Genomic DNA, 26,361 nt, shown 5'->3' on the forward strand with positions numbered 1-26,361 from the left:
ATGATCTCTTTAGATCTCCATCCAACCGTCGATTATAGACAACTGTAAACTATTATTTTACTACTGTATTTAAAATATCTTATTTTCAACCCATCTATTAAAATCAGAGGACCTAAGCATCCCTCGAAATTTCCCGTCCCCCCGCGTGAGTTCTTCTCGCCGTTGGGTCTGCTCTCCTGTAGACCAAAATCCCAGAGAGATTTTTTTCCTTTTTGACGAGAGTCAGAAGAAACAACCCTAATTGATCGATTCTGGGGAGAGAGCAATAAGGTGAAGTAATCTCGTCCAATTTCTTAGTTCGGATTTTTTTTTCTTGTAGGCTCTCGATTTTCGATTTCTTTAATTTTATCCTTTGCGCATTTTTATTGGATTTTTGAGTTATACTTTTCATCCACCAGCAGAGTTGATTGATCAATTAATTGAAAAAAAAAGGTTTTCTTTGATCACTTTAGATGGACGGGAACAAAGACGAGGCTTTGAAATGTTTCAAAATTGGAAAAGAAGCTTTCGAACTCGGTGATCGAAACCGTGCGCTGAAATTTATCACTAAAGCCCGTCGTCTTGATCCAACTCTTCCTGTCGACGATCTATTAGCAAAGTTGGAGGGTGAGTCTGGTGATCCCCAAGCTTCGGAATCGCCCGCAGCAGATGGTGGTCCCCATGATGAAGGATCCTCATCGGGTAAGTCTTCTGCTAGTTCTTCTGTTAGGCAAAGGGTGCCGTCAAGTGGGTCTTCTTCATCATCGTCGAGGTCTTACACGGAGGAGCAGATCTCGATTGTTAGGCAGATAAAGAAGCAGAAGGATTACTACCAGATTCTGGGGTTAGAGAAAGGTTGTTCTGTTGAAGATGTGAGGAAGGCATATCGAAAACTGTCTCTGAAAGTTCACCCTGATAAGAACAAGGCTCCTGGTGCTGAGGAAGCATTTAAGGCCGTCTCAAAAGCATTTCAGTGTCTCAGTGATGAGGAAAGCAGGAAAAGGTATGATCTTGTAGGGTCAGAGGAACCTGTATATGATAGGCCCACGGCGAGGCGCGGGACACAAGGTTTCAATGGTTTCTACGATGCCGACATTGATGCAGAGGAGATTTTCAGGAATTTCTTCTTCGGGGGAATGCCTGGAACAACCACTCAGTTCCGAGGGTTTACTTTTAGGACTGGCATGGGACCGAATGTTCGGACTGGGGATCATGGGTCTGGCAATTTTAATATCCGAACTCTTATTCAGTTACTGCCCGTTCTTATTATGCTTCTTTTCAACTTTATACCGTCGCCGGAACCCATTTATGCTCTTTCTCAGTCTCACCCCTATCAACACAAATTTGTTACTCAAAAGGGCGTCAACTATTATGTTAACACTGCAAAATTTGAGCAGCAGTATCCTCCCAATAGCTCAGAGCGCCTGTCTCTTGAGGAACGTGTTGAGAGAGACTATTATTCAGTTCTTGTACGAAATTGCCGTGTTGAGTTGCAGCGACGCCAGTGGGGCCTTACACGTGAAACACCATACTGTGACATGTTAACACAGTTTGAGGCAATGGCTTGATGTTCAAATCAAGGTCTTTTTCTCCTGTGCTTCTCTCTATTTTGCCTGTTGTGTTGCTATACCCTTAGAAAAAAGGACCAAGTTCAATTTCTTACCTGTTAGTAGGTAAATTTTTTATCAGTAAATCCGTTTAGTAGGTTATGTCTATTAAATAATACCATATATTTTATCAAAAAATGTCTTTTAAATAATAGTGGTCGCATTTCTTTGTTTGTTCCTTTTCTTAAATCTCAATGGTATAAGCTATAAATATTATGTCATGGGGGATTATAGATTTCCTTTCACAATTCATGTTTGTTCTGATTTTAACATGTCTAGATCTAGAATCATGATAACTTGTCAAATTATATTTGACTCCACGTTCCCCCCACCTTATATATTTCTTATTAACACTTCCTCTCTTTTGTTTTTCACTTGGGTATCTCTTCTTGACACTTGGAAAGTTGGAAGGTAGTAAAAAGGAAAAAAAAAGTAGAATTACTTTTTCTCTACTGTTAACATTAAATCATAGATTCATTAACGTGGAATCACTTAACATGGCAACCATCTTATGAATCTTTTTTCCAGGTTCTGTCTATTGTTTAACTATTTTTTCCTGAAATAATTTTGTTTCCATGGTCTCCATTTTGTCATTGTGCATTTTGCACAATTCTCTTTCATGTATGAATTATCAACTAATAAATTGCTAAATTGCATGTTTTGGTGATTGTCAATGGAAATTTATAATGTTAGTATTTCATCTTTATTACTTAAAAACCTTAGCAGCCTACCTAGTCAAACCATCATATGGTCACCCCCATTATGCGGCTGAAGAAACTGAATTTTGATGGGAGTTGTTTGGGTAACCTGGGCCCCTCAGGCATAGGGGGGTAAAAGGGAACAGTATAGCCTTATGCTCCAGGCCTGCTAAACAGGGAGATGTGGGAAGAGCAGAACTGTTAGTTGCAGTATACGGGGTCGAGAAGGCAAAGGAGTTGGGCATTGATAGTCTAGTCATTGAGGGTGATTTGATAACTGTTGTGAAATGGCTGAAGAAAGGGGAAGGGGCGACATGGCACCTGAGGAATGATTTCAGGTGATTTAAATGGTTGTTATCAAAGGACATGACAATTGGAGTTAAGTGGGTGAGAAGAACTGCCAACAGCTTGGCAGATGGTCTATTTAAGCAACGGGTACAAAGTCAATTGTAATATCTAGGTTGAGTCAGCTTTGTGTTTTTTTCTTTTTTCACAACCTCTTGTTGTATGCATGCCTGCTTTTTATTAATAAAATCAATTCTGTGTAGCTGATAAAAAAATAACGAGTTCGTTAATTTATTTGATAAATTCCAAAAAAAATAAAAAAATGCAAAAAAAAATTAAACACAATATTAATAAAGAATATAAACCTAAATTTTAAAATAGATGTTTTAAAAAACCTATTATCTAAAATTAAAATACATAAATATAACATGTAAAGCGTATTCAAATGAGAATTTAAAAATAAAATCAAACATATAAAACATTTTCAAGTATGTAAAACCCACAATCTCTTTTTTTCCTCAACTGCATTACTTAAAGTAGCTAATGTGATGCAAAACATATTGCATTCCTGATTCTACAAGCTGCCTTTGTGCCACGCCCCTCTAGGCAAGCCCAAATAAGTGCATGTTAGGGTCTTAAATTCTTAGTTCTCACACAAAAAATAATGATTTTATAATTTTAATTACTTTTTAGGAAGATATTTTAGTAGGATGAATGAATGAACAACATTAGCAAATAGGGGATACTGTTGTCGCCTATATTAAAAATAGTTATTTAGCAAGCTAAGTTTCAATGGTACTAGTTATTCATGTAACTGGTTGGCTGTGTTAAAATTAACATTTAGGACCCAGTTGATGATTACTTATATTTAGGCAATAGTCTTCGTGGTGGCAGCTAGCTAGTTTCTTTTTATGTCCACGTATCCTATTGTTTTTTGCTCACCAAGAAAGATTCCTGGACCTGCATTGAAATCCAGATTCTTGGGTGTGAGTCCAAGTCCCATACAACACTTGTTAGTTCTCAATATCAGTGTCAATATTTATAGGCCTTGACCCACATGAGCTTACTCTCTCTCTCTCTCTCTCTCTCTCTTGCTCAACTCTTTCAAAATTTTGAGGTTTCTTAAAAGTTAAAATTAAAAATGAAAACATTAAACATGTGGCTATTTAAACTCACCCTCAACCAATTCAGTTGCTTTTTATCAGTAAACTGAATGCGAACACTCCCTTATGGTAACACCAGGTCTCTTCTAGTACTTCATATACAAGCTACATACTAATGGGTGCAGTGCAATCTTCAAAGGCTGTGTGCCTTGAGGCCTTTCTCTTTACCCTTGGATCCCTTTTTAGGACCTTGTTGCTAGCCTGAGGTAATGATGAAACCCAGCAATTTTATTTGTATTTGCAAACATGGTCTTCTAAATGATTCATCAAAAAAAAAACAAAACATGGTTATATAAATGTTTAATGCCTTATCTTCAAAACCATTTGGTATATGGTTTTGATCAATTGCAAGCTGCTGAAGTTGATTGTTATCCTTTCATGAGCCATCTTAGTTGCATTTCAACGTGTGTATTCAGATTGTATGTGGTTTCTCCTTGCAGAATGTTGAAGCTATATCACCCACTTTGGCTCAATTTTTAAATACCCTTGCAAGAAATGTGGATTTGGCACCAACAAAATGAAGAGTGATATATAAAACTAGTAGCCGCCCCCCCCCCCCTTTCCTGAATCTTGCTCTTTGCCCATATTTATGAGAGCAACAAAAAATTCTGTCTATGCGATGATATTCTAGTGGATAGAATTGTTAGTGTATATCTTGTTTTGCAACTTATTGTTGCATTTGGGTGACCATGGATTCATCCATCAAAACTTGGATATAAGGTAATACTTGTTTGTTGTCAACCTTTTTCAATTTATCTGACCATGCTTTCAGTTTTGAAGAGTTCTCTCATACGGTTATTGATATCTGTTAAATATTGTCAATGGCAAGCCATCAATTTGCTGGAATTCCAGTAAGTTACTGCAATCCTGAAATAGGGCCTCTCCTGAGCGATGGTTGAGCTGGGTCATGGCCTCATGGGTGAGCTCCTGTTGGAAACAAAATCGTATCCAGAAGCCCCCTGCCTACATATTAGGAATGGAGGATAATGATTATCGTTTGGCCTGCGGCAATATAAATAGACCCTACTAGAACAGTTATTGGCCTTGTCTCATTGATAGTTCTCGGCATCATTGCACAGTCTTTTGGGGGAAGAAGATGCTAAATTGAATTTGTTTTCAGGGTCCCACCACTTGCATCATTGCATGTCGTTAGAATTAACCCAGGGCTTTTTATTGAATCATGGAGCAAAATCCATCCAATGCTTCAGGTGGAGATTTGATTTCCGTGTATGAATATTTGTATGCTGGGTCATTACCCATTAATCATCTTATGTTTCTGTTGGCTGTGTAGAGTGTAGACTGTCGGAGCGCTTCTATTTGGGCCTCTGTACACACGTTTCATTTCAATTGGACGAGAGTTCTCCAGTGATGGATGGTACCATGACTGAATTTAAGTCGATGTGCAATGAAGTTAACAGTTCGAAGTCCTACAATTAAATCAGTTTTCCACTAGAATATAAATTTCTATTAATGCTTTGAACTCATCTCTAATGAATTTACATCATAGACATGTACAACCATGTTTAACATGAATAATCATCTGGAAACAAAATGACATAACAAATGCCACCAAAGGAACAAACAGTTTATGGTCAACAAACAGATTGGCTAAAAGGAACAAGTGACAAACTTAAACAAAGGAACAAATAAAATAAGATATTCTACAATGTCTAGCCAAATAGCAAACTTCACACTGTAAAATGGAATAAGTGACAAACTTAAACGATTGGCTAAAAGGAAATTTCTAATGCCCACAACTCCACAGTGGGTTTAGACTCTGGATTTAATCATGGTGAAAAGTGTAGGAAAGCCAATTTTAAGATGCAAATGAAGATCGATTATTGATCCCAGTATCCCACAAATGTATTCATGACACTAGATCTAGAGCTCTTCACTAAAGTTTGAATGTATCCCACAAATGTATTCATGAAACTCGATCTAGAGCTCTTCAATAAAGTTTAATGTATGATAAAAGCATATTGTAATAGTCTGTTGTGAGTGGAAGGGGGCTCTTCACTAAAGAACATATCAAGAAGTACATGTTGTGTTGAAGTGGTAAGAAATGATTTAAGCGCTCATAACTTAACAATAGATATGAAATCAAACTGGAATGGTGAAACAGGATTGATGTAGTCAATCCACCGGCTGGGATAAGGCTGAAATGAGTTAAGCGCTCATAGCTTAAACCCTACCGCTGAAACAGGATTGATGTAGCCAACCCGGGGGTAGCCCATCCTCGGAATGAAGTATTGGATCCAAGCGAAGCCCACAAACTTCCAGGCTGGGTAAGAAATGATGAGTTAACTTTTGGCTGTTGGGGGCCAACAGCCTATTCTGTTAAGAGTGTTTTTAGGCTGGACACATTCACCAATTCAGGCCCATGTCTATGTTTATGGTTAAAAAGAAATAGAAGCAATTATTATTTTACCCCACACTATAGTAATGTAACATTTCTGAAAATGTTCTCAACAGCACAGGCTGTTTATACTGTTGACCCCCAACAGCCAAAATTATTATAAAGGACCCCTTCATATTGACAATGTGTTAAGGCCATGTTAGGTGGGGATTAGAATAAGTGCGAACTGAGTGGTGGTTCAGAATTATCAAAAAAAAAAACTGAGTGGTGGCTCAGTTGGTACGTTAGCTGGGTAGTCCTAGCAGATATGTGGAACTGAGTCCCGCTATTACCACCTACTTGGAAAGTTATTAATGTGTTGCATTAAATACCAAAAATGAAACATTTACTGCATTTTAGAAAAAAGCCCATTAGAAAATGCAATTGATGGGCAACTTTTGGTTTCTTGCACTTTCAAGACCCATCTCGGTTTTGCCCATTTTTAAATCTTTTAATACCTAAAATGTCCCTATTGACTCTAAAACCCTCACACTATCTTCTTTTTCACTTTTCCTTTTCACTTCTCACAACTTGCAGTGGCGGCAATCTACAACCAAGTCCGATTTTGAACCATTTTTTTCTTGTTTTTTTTCCTAAAAATTGATTGAATATTGATTCCCATCACTCCTTCTCACCCCTTTTTATTTTTTCTTTTATTTTTGTTTGTTTTGAATCAAACTCCTACGAAAGTGGTTTTTTGCGATGAACCAGGTATGATTCATACGCTTTCTCATATTATTTATAGAATGAGCATGGATTTATTGATTATTGAAAACCCCTTGCCATAAAATGGTGTTATACATGTTTTCTTTATTTTTATACATGATGGAGGATAATATTGTCTTTATATTGGCAAAAGTCCATTTTGAACCAAATAATATTGTCAAATAACTGCCTAACTTTAAGTGCTTTTCAAAAAAGTACTTCTAAAAAAGCCTGTTTAGAGGCATAAAGCACCACCAAACGCAGCCTCAATTCATTTAATCTATATTAACCATATATGGCTGCTATCTTGTGTCGAAGTTTTTCCTAACTAAAAATAAATGTTCAAGTTTTAATTTCTTAATTTAAATTATAAAGAACACAGCTGAAGCTTATTAGGGTTTTTGATTTGAAACTTGCTTCATATATAAAGTGCATAGAGAAACTTGGTGAGTCTTTTTAGCACCCAATATATAATTGCCACATGAGTATTTTTTGGGTTGTTTAGATTTCTTCACCCAAAAAACCCAAATAATAAAAAGCATAGCATATTAAATGATAGAGAAAAACTAATAAAATAATTTAAATTAATTTTTTTTGGTAGAATTGAATCACATGAACAACGGCATGGGTTTAGAGCTTGGATAATTTGGTCATTTTAGATTCTATATCCTCAATGATAATTTTGAAAATTTATGATTTTTTTCAGAACTTTATTATTTCATTGATAATTTTCTTTATTCTATAATATTTTTAAATACATATTATTTATTTTTATTACCATTAATACTTCGTCCAAAATTTCAGGTGAAATAAATACATGAAATCCAGACATTTCAGAGAAATTAAAAAAATATATATCTAGAACTAAAATTTTGCAAAATATTCTGAAATCTAAAACCATGGGTAAGTGCTAAAAACAGTCGGGTCCAACTTTAACACAATTCATTAATTCGAACTGAAAATGTTACCAATCCGATCTAAAATCGGGTTATCGGTTTTTATGGTCGAACCACAAAAACAAACTGTTAAATTGCACTTGCACACGAAACCGGACCGGAAGAGGGAGTGATGTTGAGTTGTTCCCTCAATGAAGATCTTACTCTAGTATGCTGTTTGTTTCGATTGAAACTCAGCTCACTTGCCCAATTCAAAAAGCTTTCCACCTTACGATCTTCGGCAGCAACGACATCCCTTTACAATAACAACAGCAGAGTAGCAGAGCAGAACTGCTTAGCTTTACTAGAGAGCTGCAACTCACTCGCGAAACTCACCCAAATTCACGCCCACCTGCTTAAATCCGGTCTTCAAAATAATGCATTCGTTCTGACTAAATTCGCTTCAACGTCCTCCCATCTCAACGTCATCGATTATGCTGCATCTATCGCATTCTCCCACCTTGACTCCATTAGTACCCACCATCTGTATGACGCTTTTCTGTTCAATACTGTTATTCGAGCTTATGCTCAAACCAGCCACGCCAAGCACAACGCAATCTCTTCTTACAGTCTCATGCTTCACCATGCCATCCCACCCAATAAATTTACCTTCCCTTTCCTCCTTAAGGCATGTGCTGGCCTCCTTGACTTGAATTTGGGTAAACAGGTTCATGGGTCCGTTGCAAAATTTGGGTTCGACACTGATCTCTATGTTCAGAATACCATGGTTCACATGTATGCTTGCTGTGTTGGGGGCATCGAGTTTGCTCGCAAGGTATTTGACGAAATGCCCAAGACGAGCCATGTTTCTTGGAGCGCGATGATTGGTGGGTATGCTCGTTTGGGTCGGTCTAATAACGCAATTGGACTGTTCCGTAAAATGCAAATTGCTGGGGTTAAGCCCGACGAGGTTACCATGGTTTCGGTTCTTTCAGCTTGTGTTGATTTGGGTGCACTCGAGCTAGGGAAATGGTTAGAGTTTTATATTGAAAGGGAGGGGGTCTTGAAGACGGTTGAGCTTTGTAATGCCCTCATTGACATGTTTGCCAAGTGTGGTGATGTTGATGAAGCAATGAGAGTGTTCCGGAAGATGAATGACAAAACTATTGTTTCTTGGACTTCAGTGATCGTAGGTCTGGCTATGCATGGTCGTGGCGTGGAAGCTGTTGCTTTCTTTGAGGAAATGAAGAGAGCTGGAGTAGCTCCAGATGATGTTGCCTTCATTGGGTTGCTTTCAGCCTGCAGCCATGCTGGGTTGGTTGAAGAGGGTCAACGTTATTTTAGCTCTATGGCAAGTGAGTATGCCATTGTGCCCAAGATAGAGCATTATGGGTGCATGGTTGATTTGCTTGGCAGAGCTGGGCTTGTCAAACAAGCATTAGAGTTCATTCAGGAGATGCCAATTGCGCCAAATCCAGTAATTTGGCGAACCTTGATTCATGCTTGCCGGGTCCATGGTGAACTTGAGCTTAGTGAGACCATCAGCAGACGACTTATAGGAGATGAACCCACTCATGGGTCAAACTATGTCTTGTTGTCGAACATCTATGCCAAAATGTTCCGATGGGAAAACAAAACAAAGATTAGAGAAGTGATGGATAAGAGGGGGCTAAGGAAGGTCCCTGGTTGCAGCATGATCGAACTTAATAGTGAGATATATGAATTTGTGGCAGGAGATAAAACACATAGTCAGTACAAAGAGATCTATGAGATGCTGGATGAGATGGGGAGAATGGTGAAGAGAGCTGGGTACATTCCTGTAACATCAGATGTGTTACTGGATATTGACGAAGAAGATAAGGAAGATGCACTGAATAGGCATAGCGAGAAGCTTGCTATTGCTTTTGCACTTCTTAATACATTGCCAGGGACACCAATCCGTATTGTCAAGAACTTGCGTGTGTGTGGTGATTGTCACTCTGCTACTAAGTTCATCTCCAAAGTTTATAATCGAGAAATTGTGGTGAGGGACCGGAACCGATTTCACCATTTCAAAGATGGGTCATGTTCATGTAAAGATTTTTGGTGAGAAAACTTTTTCCATTTGTAATTGTTGTTTCAGCAACCCGGAAAACAGCAGAGTTCTAATATCTATAAGAAAAATATACAAAATGTTCATGTATCAGTATTCAGTACTATCGTATATCAATGCAACCATTCAACTGTTCTTTGGTTTGAAACTTCATGGAAAGCTAGAGTACGGAAAACAATCTGTTCTTTTATGGTGAAACTCTAAATGAACTTTTGAGTCTTGAATACACATTTGCATTGATTGGAAATTATTTTAGATGGCAATTGACCAACTCTCTTCAAGTTATGCTTTTCCTCTTCTCTTCAGTTAATCTCAAATAATGAATGGTATGCATGACAACAATGCATAAGATACTAAAAGGCTAGTAACAAGACAAGACTTGGGAAAGGAGTCCTCACTATCTGCCACAATGGGAAAGCCTCTGAGTTGGGGGAAAATTTGTCATGAACGGTGCAAGATGCTTTGTTGGAAATGGGGAAAAACAAGTTTCCATGTGGACAACTGAATTAATGAAAAACCTTTGTAGGGGTTGTTTTGTGGTATGGATGAGAAATTGGGTGGTGTATTCTCATCCACGCCACATGTAGTGTGGATGAATCACACCACGCCACAGCAGAAGAGTTGCTTTGTTTTGTAGACAAAATGAATAGACAACCACACTAAATCTGTAGAGGCGTTCTGCAAGGTGTGACAAGGTGTGATGATGCAGTTTAGTCCATACCTTCTGTTTTGATTCTATATATCTCACATACAACATGTGAGATGATTTACACTGTTGATCAAGTATAAAAATTTAATTAATTGATTAATTAAGTCAATAACATGGTTAGAAATTAATTAATTAAATATTATTTAATTACAATTTCTATCATATGAAATAAATCTTAAAATTCAAGCATAAATAGACCTAATGTTCTAAAAGAAATGTAGTTAAATATGAAAGCTTTTCCATTGAATATTTCATGAGACAGATTCTAACAAGTATAATATAATTCTATAAAGAAATGTCACATGAAATTTCCTTAAGAAGTACTTCGAATATTTCATGAGACAGATTCGAACTTTTCCATATTTTCTGAAATTTCCTATGAAAATTGCTAAGCATAGGAAGTTGAGACGTTGATTTCTGGTGCAATCTATTTAACTTGTTTAGAGTTTGCTCCAGTCTGTCTACCCATGGGCCTATACACCCATGCGCCCACGTGCCCCCACGCACCCGTGCAACCCTGTGGCTATGTACCCATGAGCCCATGCATCCATACACCCATGTGCCCACACACCCGTGTATTATTATATTTTCTTTATTTTTGATATTATTAAAATATCAATACAGTATGCTTTTATCGTATCCGTATCGATGACCCAAATCCCATGGATACATTATACATAAATGTTTTAAAACATTTTAGGCCCGGTTTGGTTCACAGGAATAGGGGTCTGGAATCGGAATCGGAATGGGTTATTCCGATTCCAACTGTTTGGTTGAATGGAATTGGAATTCCATTCCCGTTCCTGCTGGACTGGCATTCTCCCATTTGAGGGAATGGCCATTCCCTGCCCCTCTCTTGGGAATAAAATCTCATTCTTGCTGATTTTAATTCTCATTCCCATTTCTATCTGAACCAAACAAACTATGGAAATAGGTCATTCCAATTTCAATTCCGAAAGATTTTGATTCCATATCCAGTTATAAACCAAACGGATCCTTAAAATATGGCTTAGGGATGACTATATAAATATCATTCATATTGATATGCACTTGCATTCATATACCAAACGGGCCCTTAAAATATGGCTTAGGGATGACTATATGAATATCATTCATATTAATATTCACGTGAATTCATACCCAACTTCGTGCATTGATATGAATTGGTCATTCATATTGTCTCTCAGCTAATAATGATAGGCCTACTTTGGCTAGAAATAAATTAATAAAAACCCATTGATTAGGAATGTCAATGGGTTGGGTTCGGCACAGGTTTGTCTCAACCCTTATCTGACCCTCCAGCACTCCAATCTAAACTTGATACAATCTAGATTAAAAATATATGATTTTCGAACCCAACCTGATCCTATAGGGTCTAACCCGATATTGACATGTCATGACCCGTAGCATTTTAAATATATTTTTTAACATGTTTTGAAGACTTTTAAGTTAAGAAATTGTTTTATAGATTAGATGTCACTTTTTCTATTAAAAAAATCAAAATTAACATGTAAATAAATCATAAACTTTAAGACTATAGAATTAAAAGTCAAAAAACTGCAAGAATACTTGGTATATATGCAAGGTGTCATGACCCGGCGGGGTGGGTAAGCCAAAACCCAAACCCAACCTGAACCCAATTCGGGTGAAAGAATCAAAACCCTAAACCTGAATATATCTGAACTTAACCTGACCCTATAGGGTCAGGTCAAGCCGGATTTACCATTTAACCCGATCCATTGACATCTCTACGCCTGATTGTATTGTTAGTTTCTGTTTCTAATGAAATTCTGCTGGTTGAGTTTGTGTTACCAAACACAAATTAAAGAAAGGGAAATTTTAAAGTTTTCCCATTATCGGGTGTTTTCATTGGGAGGAAAGTTGGTCTATTCCCTCAAGAGAACATGTGCACTGGATATTTAAATTTGAACCTTGTATCTTTTTATTTAGTTTTCGGTTTTTAAACAATCAACATTGATCAGACCAGCAGCACAGTTTTGTTTGACTCCTCATTTAACAAATTCGCAACACACAAATTGCATTAATTTTTAAAATATACCTTTTATACATTGGAAGATGAAAGCCTAATCCTCCAAGTCATAGTATGATTTTATATTTTATATAGAATTATAAATATAATTAAAATTTATATTTTTAAATTAATAATTAATATTATTATTGCTTATCTCAATTATATGGGGTTGATCACAAGTCTCACTGTTCTGTTGAATACCATATCCGGCAAACAATATATAATTATGTCTAAGAAAACTTTGGAATGTTGGAGTTGGTCAAGAAAGGAAACAAGTAATCGTTGTCTCCCATGCTACTTAAGTATGAGGGTGTCAATGGACCGATTTTGAATTGGACCCCATCTAGTCCAAAATCAATTTAGACGGATTGGATGGACCAAAATTCGATCCAAAATATTAATTAGATTGAATTGGACCTAGTCCATCCGTAACAAATTTATATTGGATTAGGTTGGATTATAATGCACTCACATTGGATTGGATTTGATTGGATTGGACCAAATCCAGTCCAATTGACACCCCTATACTTGAGTAAATTACTCTTGAGAATAGCTTCTTAGTTTCATCATCTCTTAGTTCCTGTCCCAACCCCGTTGCCACCTTTTAAAGTAGCTTAGCTATTGAGGTCGATTACCAGTTCTGGATTGGATTCAATTAGAGCTCCAGCTCCAGTACAGGCAAAGTTTGCTCCGTCACTGAACCTATGAACTTTAGGGTGTTTCTGGACTTGTTAAAAGAAGTCTCTCTAGAAGAAGGGAGATCAGCAGTTGTTGACAATGGCAGTTTCTGAAGAGGGGAGAGCAGTTGTTCAAATGTTTGGAGTTTCCATCAAAGTTTTTGTTTTAGAAGAAAGAATCTGGGAGTTGGAAAAGTTTCTCCACCAATGCCTAATATCCCAATTTTCAAGTTGTCTTGAACCAAAGGAGGTTGAGAGTAAGATTTTAACCTTAGTGCACCCTGTCGAAAATTGAGGTTAGGCATTTCAACCTTCGGGGGATATTGAATTCAATTTTGATTATATTATCGAATATTTGATGAGGTTTAAAATTAATAGGTACGCCTATTGTGAGACAGTGAATTTATGTAAATACATTAACTCGGTCAATCCGGCATGAATCCAAAGAGTTTAGCTTCAGTGAGGGCAAATTCTGTTCGGACAGTCTTTACTGTCTTACATTGAGAATATCTCCATATTTATATGCTTTATTTCATAGGGAAATATTCCCAATGCAAGGTTGAAAAAGGCTGTTAGAACGGTGTGGACATGAATTTGTCCTCACTGAAGCCGGTCTCAAATCCAAACCAGACTGAATTGGTTCAATATGGTTATCAATCTAAGTAAAATTATTAACAATTCAAGAACTAGAATCTTCTAGAATAATAGCATTTAAGATCAGTCCATAATAACAATTAAGGGCAAAAAAGAAATATGAGAAGACTCTAGAGAATAGAGGTCCAAAACACTATAAATAGGGCTCCATGACACATTAACATCATATTGATCAAACCCATTAAGGGAGGGGGGGACTCACATTTTCTCTCTCTCCCTTCCCTGAACCATCGACCTCTACAACCACCACCATCTTTCTCTAGGTTTTTTTAGTTGGACCATCCTCATCCCACAGTCGGACTTATACATAACTTTTATGCATTTGTTTTATCACAAAATAAGTTAAATGATTAAAATAACATATATTTTATTAAGGTTTAGTTTGGAAGGAGTACAAATACAAATATGTAGAGTGCAAAATCTTATCTTTTGTATTATTTTGTATGTATTTATACAGTACGTATTTGTATTTGTATTCCTTCCAAAAACCTAACTGGCCCTATCATTTTTGTAATCATTACATTATATTAAAAATAAATAAAAACACATTAAAATATTTATTTTATAAATAAATTCAAACCTCTTGTGCAATCAAATCTAAAATTAATACATCACTTTGAAAGACAAATTAGAAAATATTATTAAAACACTTATTTTCTTAATAACTGTCAACTTTCTGTTCAATCAAGTTTGATTGTTAAGCTTTGAAATCACTACATTATATGAAATTTATTATTTTGTAAATTATAAATGCAATCAAAGAACCTATACATATATGTCTATAATTGGTTTTGAATATTTATCGAATCAAATTATCTCCAAATTTGATTCGATAAATTAAACAGTATAAATTTGTTATTTGAATTTGACTGATCATCATATTTGAATTATTTGAGTTCAATTCATTTATGTCGAATTTTGAATTTAAAATCGAATTTTCAAATACCATTGACACCCCTACATGCAACAGTATAAACGAATGCAAAAATCAGTGTGGCATGGATCGAAATGGTCCACAGTCCACACCACGAGATATATACAATTTCAATTCAAATACCCCGTAATTACCTGTTAGAAAAGAGGTAAAAATGACAGTGAAGCTAGGGTGACTGATTATGTTGATCTAAATGTGGAAATCAAAACTAATTAACCCCACCCCTTTTGCATCAGTTGATACAAAGTGATTTTTTTTTTCTTTTTTTATGGGGCCCTGATCCAAAAGGCAGGTTCACAGAGAAGCCATGGTGAGAAATGACAAATCCAAAAGGCAGGTTGTCAGAGAAGCCATGGTAAGAAATGAGAACCATCGACCTCTACAACCACCGCCATCTTCCTCTAGGTTTTCTAAGTTGGACCATCCTCATCCCACAATTGGCCTTACATATAACTTTTATGCATTCAATTTTATCACAAAATAAGTTAAATGATTAAAATAGCATATATTTTATTAATAAATTTAGGGAAATTGTCTAAAACTCACCCTAAGTTTTCAGTATTTCTCTTAAACTCCCTACAATTTTTCAGAAGTCTAAAACTCACCATGTCACTAACTTGACATTAAACAAACTAACAGGTGTTAATATATTACCATTTTAACCTTCATAGAAAAACATAAAATATATACATATATTTTAATAATTAGACATGAAAAACAGGAAAAAGTTCAAAAAAACATTTTCAAATATAAAATACATAAAACACAGAAATTTCAAAAAATATAAAAAATTATAGAAATTGCAAACAAAATAAAAAAACTATTTTCAAATTATAAAAAACTATAGAAATTGAAAAACAAAATAAGAAAATAAAAGTTGTAGAAAAAACACCAAAAATTATAGAAAAACACAGAAATTGCAAATAAATAACAAAAAATATAGGAAAATTTATAGATTTTAGAAAATAGAAAATTGTAAAAAAAACAAAAATTATGAAAACATGGGAAATTATAAGAAAACACTAAAAATGCAAAAAAAACATGAAAATTGAAAACTGAAAAGACCCTTTTCCTCCTCTAACTCACCATCCAAGGGTAATTTGGTCATAAAAATTGTTATTTTTGCTGACGTGGACACCTCTGTTAAGAAGCATTAACGGTGCACTAATGGAAGGTAAGTTTTGGAAAATAAAAACTTATTGACATGGTGAGTTTTAGACATTTTGAAAAATTATGGTAAGTTTAAGAGATGCTGAAAATTGATGGTGAGTTTTAGACAATTTCCCATAAATTTAAATCAACTGGTTGTATCATTTTTGTAATCATTACATTATATTAGAGATAAATAGAAATACATTAAAATATTTATTTATTAATAAAGTCAAACCTTTTGTGCAATCAGATCTAAAATCAATACATCACTTTTGATGAGGGGTAATTTGGCACGACCTAGTAGGTAAAAGTCACGTGGACGCAATTTGCCCATAGAATGACAACTCAGTAAGGGGAGCCTAGTTAGCACTTCTAAGAGTTCAGATGTTTGGCCACCTCGGCATAAAGTCATCTTGGCACAAAGTCACCTCGGCATAAAGGCACCTCAACATAGAGTCACTTCGGCATAAAGGCACCTTGGCGCCTAAGCTAGCTCAGGGCCCAGGAACCGATGTGACACGTAATCAATTCCAGAAGCTTCCCAACAGACTCCGAACGTCACAAGATCACGCCACGTAACGGCAGGCCTTATCCTCTTCTTGCCCGGATTGGGCGGTGATGATAAACTTCACTGACTAGTACATTACCCCCCCCCCCGACTAAAGCGGAAACGAATCTCATCCACTCAGGCCAAAGATCTCGGAACTGTTTCGCGAGACCCATGATAGCTCAGCTATATAAGGGCATCAACTCCTCCAGGGTCGAGTTATGTGCGATTACTCACATAAAAGCTCTCTAGCATCCATACTAACTCGTAAACACACAAAATACTGACTTAAGCATCGGAGCGACCTCACTAGGTCTTCTACCCCGGTCCCTCTGAGCGCTGTTTTGTAGATCCAGCTCACCACGCAAGTACATCCAGGCAATTTTCCAACTAGGAGCTTCCAGATCGCACATCATCAACTTTGAAAGACAAATTAAAAATATATTATTAAAACATTTATTTTCTTAATAACTTCCAACTTTCTGTTCAATCTAATTTGATAGTTAAGCTTTGAAATCACTACATTATATGAAATTTATTATTTTATAAATTATAAATGCAATCAAAGAACCTATACATATGTCTATAATTGGTTTTGAGTATTTATCTAATCATATTATCTTCGCATTCCATTCGATAAATTAAACGGTATAAATTTATTATTTGATTTTGACTGATTATCATATTTGAACTATTTGAGTTCAATTTAATTATATCGAATTTTGAATTCAAAATCGAATTTTCAAATACTATTGACACCCCTACATGCAACAGTATAAACGAATGCAAAAACCTGTGGCATGGACCGAAATGGTCCACACCATTTCAAATACCCCGTAATTACCTCTTAGAAAAGAGGTCAAAATGACAGTGAAGCTAGGGTGACTGATTATGTTGATCTAAATGTTAAAATAAACTAATTAACCCCACCCCTTTGCATCAGTTGATGCAAAGTGATTTCTTTTCTTTTCCTTTTATTTATTTATTTTTTTTATGGGGTTCTGATCGAAAAGGCAGGTTCACAGCGAAGCCATGGTGAGAAATGAGAAATCCTGAAGAAAGTTTATCGTATATTCATTTGGTTAATGCTGAGAAACAAATTAACTCCCTACATATCGACCCCAAAGAGTCAATATCTCTGGATATTTGCCTATGCAATGAAGAAATAGAACATTGAAGCAAGGTTCAAAGTATCGATACGTATTGACCTGTATCAGTTAATACGTATCATGCTAGTGGCTTTCCAATACATCCATACAGGGATTGTATCGACTCAGCCACTGGTTCAGAGGGTATCCAGGCCTTAAACTGGCCCCTCTGAATTAATTTCAAAAAATATTAAATAAGTAAAAAAAAAACACCAATATAGGTCGATACAGGGGTTGTATCGGATCAGCCACTGATTCAGAGGATAACCAGACTTTAAACTGGCCCCTCTGAATCAATTTCAAAAAAATAAAAATAAAACATAAAAAAAAACACCACTACCAACCTATCAGCCTGTATCAATATTTAAAACCTTGCACTGAAGATGTGGGCATACTAACATGCTATTATTGACATGTTTTTCAACGTCTCTACGGGAAGGAATCGCTTCATGTACCCAACTGAATAGTTCAACCTATCTCTGAAGGACCAAATTAAATGAAGCACTAATGACTACGCATATGCATTTGAAGCCTGCCATGTCCACTGTGAGTTTTTTTGGTAGATAGTTAACAATTACCACTAGCATATTTGCTTTTATATATTTTTATTTATTTAGCTGTGTTTGTTATGGGTGTAAATGTAAATCGACATAAAACTCAATCATTGTATTTGTTGGCATTTGTTTTCAGTATAGTTACAGATTAGTGTAAAACTTCATTCCTGATTCATATTTTCACGTGTTTGTTTTCGATGTAAAGTTTACATCAATGTCAACCTCCCTATCAGTTGAGTTTTCTGTCAATAATAATGTACTTATCACATTTAAAAATGTTCTAGCAGTTCATTAAATTTTAAAACCATTGGCATTTATTTCCATCGATATACTTTTACGTTAATGAAGTTTACGCAAAAAAACAAACACAGCCTTATTCGAGAATTACTGTCCTTAGCATTTTTCTTATAGTAATCTCATCTCAGGAAATGATAAAAGAGTTGGAACTTGGAACATCCGAAGAAGTTAATTTGGTTGGGTGGATATGCCATTGAACAGAACGGAACGGTGAGTCTTCCTGTAGCCAACCCCAGCCCATATAGTTAGAACTAGGGTGCTCACGGTTTGGTTAATCGAATCGTGGGGCATTTTTTGGAACTGAATTGGTATTATCGGTTTTTGGAAAATTGATAACTAGAACCAAATCAAAGTCAGTCGGTTAATTGGTTGATCAGTTCGGTTAACCATCAATTCGGTTCATTGGTTTTTCAGTTTTTTAGTTTTTACAATATATTTTATAAAAAAGGTATTATAAATATATAATAAAAAATTTTAAATATATACAAAATATTTATTTTAAATAATAAATAATAAATAATATATAATATATTATAAATATATATTTATATATATAATGCATATTTATTAATTTATAATATATAAAAATATAATATATATAATATACATAAATATATATAAAATATATAGAAATATATGTATATCGGTCGGTTCGATTAACCGCCGATTTTCTATATTGATTAACTGAAACCGAATCACTACCTTCGATTTTTTAAAACACCAAACTGAAATTGAACCAATCGATTTAATTAACCAATTTTTCGGTTCGGTTTCGATCAATTTTTTCGGTCAATTCGATTTTTTTATTTTTTTTTTCTCACCCTTACTTGAAACAAGGCTTAGATGATATTAATGATATCCATCACAAGCCCTAAAATCAAACTGCGCAAATACCCCATGACCCTCAAGGCTCTTTCTTGTAAGATACGATGACTTACAAGTAATTGTTTTCACAGGACATGACCCTGGAGGCCGGGACATCTGAGCTTTATTAGAACCTGAATATTTTGACATTTTAAGGACTATCTGCATTCAATCCAGTAGCCTAGTCAGAGATGGTAGTTGGGTCTACGTGCTTGCTAGTTGGCCTCCTATCTATTTAACATAGACACGTGGCTACTTAGAGTTGTGATGAGAACTCCATTAATTGTAACATGCCTCTTACTAAAATTAGTTTGGGACATTATCATTTATATGAGATTAATGTTATTCGCAATTTTGCATTATTAGAAGATCAATTCAAAAAAGAAACATAAATCCTTTTATTACTAAAAAGTACAAATAACAGTAATCATTTTCCGTATCCAAATAGAGCCTTCCCTCTGTTAATGGAAGAACAAATTAAAAAAGCGAAAAATAAACATAAAAATCACAAACTTGCTGAAACAGGTGAAGCCCATCATTTCACCAAAAAAATTAAGAGGTGGATATAACTAGAAACTTTAGTTTAGTTCACAACAGTGCACTTCTTCCTAACCTCTCCGCTGTTCCCAGTGAGAACTTCGATGGCTCCCATCTTCTTCATTGAATGGGCGAATGCCTTGAAGAAGGCCTTCTGGTCAAGCAATTTGTTGACGATTTTCTCAGACTTCTTGTTAGTCAGAAGGGCAGCATCAGAGTGGAACAGACCCTTGTGTTGCTTCAGGTTCACATAGTAATGGTTATCAAACGATTCAGCGCTCTGGGGATCCATGTCTACTTGAGTTGTTTTGTTTGAAAGATTTGGACATTGAGATGCCAAGAAAGCTGCATATTTTGGATCCAGAGATTTCTCTGCACCTCCATGATTTTTGTGGAGCCTTTTGAAGAAGGATTCACAGTGTGCTTGTCCTATGGTATGTGCTCCTGCAATAAAACAAGCTTATTTTATTCATTCTCACATTTGATAGCCTGAGATTTTACTATTTTTTTAACTTAAATATTTCATTAATATTTTTTTATTAGTATCCAAAATCCTGAAATTTCAAAAAAAGAAAAAAGAAACTTAAGCCAAAATACTTTGTCTGATAATTTTCATATATACACACCTGATAACACCACAAGGTCATGAACATCGAGTCCTTTGCTAGCAAAGTTTTTCACAAGCTCAGCAAAATTGAAGGATGGGGGAGGGAGGTTGTCAACTGCCTCCTTGGCAATTGAAACTCTGCCGTCTCTTCTACCAGTTAGCACTTTCCACATTGGTTTCTTGAACTGCAAATCCAAATCAACTACACACAATCAGCTCATCCATTCATTGGGTAAATCATGCTGTCTTTGTTCCAATTAATCATTCAAGAAATAGGAATTAATTTGTTCAGAAGTTTGCTTAATTAATGACTTTAGTAAATCAGTTTCTCCAAATGGGTCCTGTAATTTCTTCAAATACATCTTCAAATCATAGAAGAAGAATTCTGAGTTGACATGACCAGAAGAAGAGCTAGGGGCAGATCAAAGAGGTCATGGGTTGCAAAAAAATTCTATATAAGTGATTATAGCACTAAATACAACTGAATGATAAAATAGGGTTCATGTAGTTGAAACAACCCTTACATAAATCCGGAGTTCCTCCTCACACCCACCCACCTCACAGCACTTGTAGCCATACATTAACATCTTCCCATGAATGAAAACAATACATATAAGAGATATTTCCGTGGTTGCAACATACTGTGAGGTGGGTGTGAGGAGAAAATCTGAACTCGACTTATATGAAGATGGAGATGATGATGATGAATCAACAAAATTAGAAAAAAAAAAAGAAGAAATTGAACTTACTTGGAAGGCAACTGCATCCCTAGCAGCCAAAGCAAGGATATCAGCACAAGAAACAACTCCAGGGCAAGCCTTATCCACTGCATCCTTGGCCTCATCAACAACTTCGAAACCGTCCAGAGTTAGGTTTGGTTGTGCATCCCTCTCAGCCAAATGATCTTTGGTAGAGTTCAATAAAACCGACCCATCACAGCCCTGAAGAATCAAACCAATGAAACTGACTGAGAGATAATATCCATTAAGTACACAGCAAACATATAAAACAATTCTTATTAGTTATTACCCTAACAAAGCAGTCATGGTAATGCAGCCTCACGAGCCCAGCAGGAATTGTTGCATCCTGGGCTACATTTTTCCAAACCACTTTCCTAATGATATCCTCAGCTTGAGGACAGCTTTTCTTGTAGAAATGCTTCTTCAGGCCATCTCCATGACATAACCCAACAACACAGAGAACTAGAATGGAGACTAGAAAGGGGACTGAGTTTGTCCTCATCCTTCACAAGGAAATGCTATTCCAACTTCTCTACACAGCAAAAGATGGCCACAGCCTTATATACAGGAAAAGGACTCCATTCGAAGTCTTCCCCACTTAAAATATATCAAAAATCCAGTTAAGCATGAAAACGTCAGAGAGGGACTAACAGTTAACTACTCAGGTTCAATTTATATATATTGTTTTAATTTGCAGAAAATAAAAATCATGAAAAAATATTCCCATCCATCCATCCTTTTTTTTTTCAAATTTTCTCGTTTATTTTTGGTTATTAAAGAATTTGGCTTGAGCTTACCAAGCCCATGTTCTCATTGTTTAGGGTTTAAGACACCTATTTGAAACCTAGCCATCCAACTGTAGCATCTTTTACCTGCAATTATAATTTAATAATGATAGTGGTCCTAACTATATACTATTTTTATTCTCATTTCTAATGCTAAGCTCTGAATTTCTAATTATTAATATATTTCTCTGTAGCAGGAGAAGACTATGGAAATAACACCCACACCAGTTATTTGAAGTTTACCTTTGAAGTTTTCAAGATGTGGCAATGGCTAAATGTGGTGAGTGAAGGGGATCCATGTTTATTCTTTTCTTTTTTTTTTTTTTTAAACAAGGTGGCCTCTCGTACATCTGGAGTAAAGTTTGGGGTTTGAATAAAAAAAGAATTTATGTGCTTTTCTCACTATCCTCTATTTACAGGGTAAGTTTAAACCCAAAATACCCTTCTATGTGGGTATATATTGTCTTTTAATTGAAAAAAAAAACTATGTACCGAAAGGGCCACTCACCCATGGTTTTAAAAATCAAACTGGTCAGGGGTCCGGTTACCGGTTCGAACGGCCGGCCTGTTCTGACAAAAATAATAAAAAAAATTAAAAAATTTGAAAAACAGTCAAAACTGTTCGAATGATTAACCGGTAGGTTCAGCGGTTTGTTGACCAAAATCAATGATTTTGAGGAAAAAGGCGGGTTTGAGGAAAAACGTAACCGGTCAGGTGACCGGTTCCCGGTTTTTCTGAGCTGACCATCCGGTCCGGTCCAGTTTTGAAAACCATCCACTCAACCCCCCCCCCCCCCCCCCCCACAATTTATTACTTTCATGGTACAGATGATTGATATTTAGTTACAAGTTTTTCCTCAACCCTTTTAATATTAAGATGTAAAATTAGACCTTTTTACCCAAAAAAAGGTCTAAACGATGGTCCAGTGTTTCAGACCTTTTTACCCAAAAAAAAAGAAAAGAAAATAATGACCCAGTATTCTGATGGAGGCTTTCCAGTTCCTGGTTATTTTAACGAGTAATGAGTTTTATGGTCTAAACGATCTAATCAGCCAATTAATTGATAAATCCAAGGTTTTTAAAATGGAATCAGACAATGAATCAGTTAAAGGTCTGGTTCTCGAGTCGAATGGTCCGATCATTTGAACCGAACGAATAATTCATTTTAATAAGAAAAAAATAAATTAAATTAAAAAAATAAAAAATAACCAAAATCATTGAACAGTTCAAACGGTTCGACCACCTGGATTAACGATTTATTGACTAAATCAACAATTTTTGAAAAAATAATAGTTCTAAAATAAAACAGAATCATTTTTCCAAGTCCCTAACAAATAATGAATAAACATTACCCACCAAGAATAGTAGTAGTTAGGGGTCCAATAATTAGAGGGTGTCCCAACCCACAAAGCGTTGTGAAGTTTTGATTACTATGAGATTGAATGTATGTAGTTGACTTCTTAATTAGATGGATGGATCGGCACATGTCCAACTGGCATCTGATCTTAACAAACATCGATTTAGGATTTGGGAGTTGGGACCCTGGACACTAACAAAATTATATTACAACCATGAATTAGAAAGGAATTTATCAAACTACAAATTTACAAATTTAGGTTGTGTTTGGTACCCCATCATTGTTTTACCTGAAACTTGTTGATAATTACAAATTGGTGAGAGATTTGTGTTGATCAACTTTAAATATTTCAGATAAAAATAACAATATCATCAAATATAACGTTAATGATATTTGTATGCAAAAAATTGAGAAAAAAAGAAAAAAAAGAAAGAAAAGCAATAAATTCATCATACTTTAGTGATGAAAACTTATTATCAGCCACGAATCATACCGTCAATGCAGTTTAATAAAAGTTTAAAGTATGGTAAGGAAATGTGGCGGGTCAACTGTTAACTACCCGGTTTATATCGATAATCTAGGGGTGTTCGTGACATATGTATAAGTTTGGTTTTCCCAACAAAATGTGAGACGGTTGTTTTTGTTTCAAAAAGCATGGTTAATTTTGACAAACACCCCCTAAGTGGATCCTTCAATACAGTTTGACAGAATTATCAACTAATGCATGGTTTTATTAATATTGTATAATAACAGTTGCCTTGTCTTACTCCCTATAAGATTAACATAATAATAATAATAATAATAATAATAATAATAATAAAATTATCGTGTTTTGTGCTCAGTAAATAATAATGTTTTCTAATATCATGGTCTTGTTCTAAGGGATACACCTGTTTAGTGGTATTTTTTTTCTCAATAATGTTTATTAATAATTGCTTAACTAATCTCCTTAATTATTAGATGCATTAATAGTGACAAGTGGAGGAATTTGACAATACAAGGAAAGTAATACTATAGATGGGAATTTTGAAAAATAAAATAAAAAAAAACAAATAAAAATTTATGAGGTAGGATAAGGTAAAGATTTCTCTAACATTTATATGTTGGTTGTTGGTATTACTATTTTGCCCTTTATACCATTTATTAATTACTTAGTATTACCATTTCACTTATTAATTATGTGGAATTGGAAAATATTGACTGTTTTCTAGAATTTATCCAAGTTTGCATGATAACCTTGAATTGATCGAATTATTCAACAGTTTTCTTTATGTCATGCTTTACAGGATTAGATATAACATTGGAATTTGTCACTGAAATTAAGAACATAACACAAATCTATAATGGTGTGAAAAAGCAAACAAATAAAACAAAATTATGAGTTTTCATTTGCATTCTGTTTGTTCATATCTGTTTTTTCTTAAGGCTCAGTTTGAAAGGAGTATAAATACAAATATGTAGAGTGCAAAATTATGTATTTTGTATTGTTTTGTATGTATTTGTATTGTACATATTTGTACTTATACTTCTTCCAAACTGAGCCTAAGACTCCGTTTTCCGTTTGCAAATAATGCAAATACAAATGCAACTTATTGAAATTTTCTATTTTAATTTTAATTTTCAATTATATATTATTTGTTGGATATAACATTGAACAGAACAAAAGGGTGAAAAAGGACTCATATGTAGTCATGTGATCCACCTTAGGCTTGGATGATGATGATGATATTATTAATTTGCTTAAGAATACAATTTTATATAAAATACCTTTTTTTGTCAATGTTAGATTTACCCAACATTATAAAACGATATATGGTTCAATATCCAGTGCACATGTTTTCTTGAAGGAATAGACCAACTTCCCTCCCAATGAAAGCACCCAATATTGGGGAAACTTTAAAATTTTATTTTCTTCAACTTGTGTTTGGTAAAAGTCGTTTTTCTATTCTTGTGTTTATTAATTTATTCCTAACCAAAGTAGACTACCATTATTAGCTAGCTGACAGACCTAAACCCAATCACTAAAATATGGTGAATCGTCTAACACTCTGATTTTATATTTCTAATCCTATCCCTCCATGATTTTATATTTCCAATCCTATCCCCTCTTAATTTATTGACTATTACGGATAATTTATTGATTATTCAATAGATTACTGAAATTATTGGAAGTTTATTTATTATTCAACCAATAAATAATTATTGAAAATTAATAATTTATTATTCCGAAAATTAATATTATTTTTAATTAGCAATGGTGATGATTATTTTTTTATATTTTTATTAATATTTAGTATTTAATTACCGAGTATTGTTGTTATAATAGTTTTTCTAATTACACTAAATTATGGTAATTTACATAACTTTAATGCACAATCAGCTTTTGAAGTTTACTATTTAGTTATCAAAAATTAAATTAAAAAAACTAATATGGGTTTTACATCTTTGTAATTGACAATATATTCTGATCTATTTTAATTGAAACCCACCATTAATTTATGTTTTCTTAACTTGATTTAAGATATTAAATGAGATCTTATTGGTAAACAATATCCCACTTTATTTAGTATATATTTACTATTTATCTAATAAATCTATTTTGAGTTATTTATTTTTAAAAGTTAAATTAGGTTGCTTCTAAAAGTTAAATCAAGTTTGTAACTAATAAAGTATTTAATTTCTTTTTAAAAAAATCATTTAAAAACAAACATAAGCTTATGGTAATCTTTTAATGGGTCCCACCATTTGTATTTATACTATGGATAAACATGTGTTAAGCTAATAAATAATTGTATATTGAGAATGTTTAAGAATGAAACTACACACTTTTTGAATCCTATTTCTTGAATTAATAGGATGCCGCGTGTCTAAATGGTGGTAGTGAGATATGGGTTTTAGCAGTAATTTCTCAGAAAATGCCATGTGTCTACCGTCTAGCTTTCCAGAAAAATAAGAAGGCACATGGTAG

General features: G+C 34.7%; 1 protein-coding gene and 2 pseudogenes across 7 annotated transcripts; 2 read left to right on the forward strand and 1 right to left on the reverse strand.

Moving 5' to 3' along the window:
* The first annotated feature begins 103 nt into the window (after window positions 1-103).
* On the forward strand, window positions 104-5,170 carry LOC104592412 (chaperone protein dnaJ 49 pseudogene; annotated as a pseudogene). Of its 5 annotated transcripts, XR_016079326.1 has the most exons (4): window positions 104-270; window positions 453-1,560; window positions 4,853-4,940; window positions 5,024-5,170. The product of XR_016079326.1 is annotated as a chaperone protein dnaJ 49 pseudogene, transcript variant X5 (transcript). The 5 variants fall into 5 exon arrangements; XR_016079322.1 differs by lacking the exons at window positions 4,853-4,940; window positions 5,024-5,170 and adding an exon at window positions 4,173-4,508; XR_016079324.1 differs by lacking the exon at window positions 4,853-4,940 and having other exon boundaries at window positions 105-270.
* Window positions 5,171-7,796: 2,626 nt separating this feature from the next.
* LOC104592413 (pentatricopeptide repeat-containing protein At4g21065 pseudogene) lies at window positions 7,797-9,947 on the forward strand (annotated as a pseudogene). Its single transcript, XR_016079611.1, has one exon. The product of XR_016079611.1 is annotated as a pentatricopeptide repeat-containing protein At4g21065 pseudogene (transcript).
* A 9,823-nt stretch (window positions 9,948-19,770) lies between these two features.
* Window positions 19,771-21,767, reverse strand: LOC104592414 (peroxidase 3-like). The gene is made up of 4 exons (XM_010251782.2): window positions 21,541-21,767; window positions 21,261-21,452; window positions 20,531-20,696; window positions 19,771-20,348 (listed from the first exon to the last, which is right to left on the reverse strand). Exons 1-4 carry the CDS (start codon window positions 21,751-21,753, stop codon window positions 19,951-19,953), a joined length of 969 nt encoding a protein of 322 aa, XP_010250084.1. The 5' UTR covers window positions 21,754-21,767; the 3' UTR covers window positions 19,771-19,950.
* Between the last annotated feature and the right edge of the window lie 4,594 nt (window positions 21,768-26,361).

This window comes from Nelumbo nucifera, chromosome 8 (assembly GCF_055504915.1).
Source record: "Nelumbo nucifera cultivar China Antique chromosome 8, China Antique-T2T, whole genome shotgun sequence".
Lineage (NCBI taxonomy): Eukaryota > Viridiplantae > Streptophyta > Magnoliopsida > Proteales > Nelumbonaceae > Nelumbo > Nelumbo nucifera.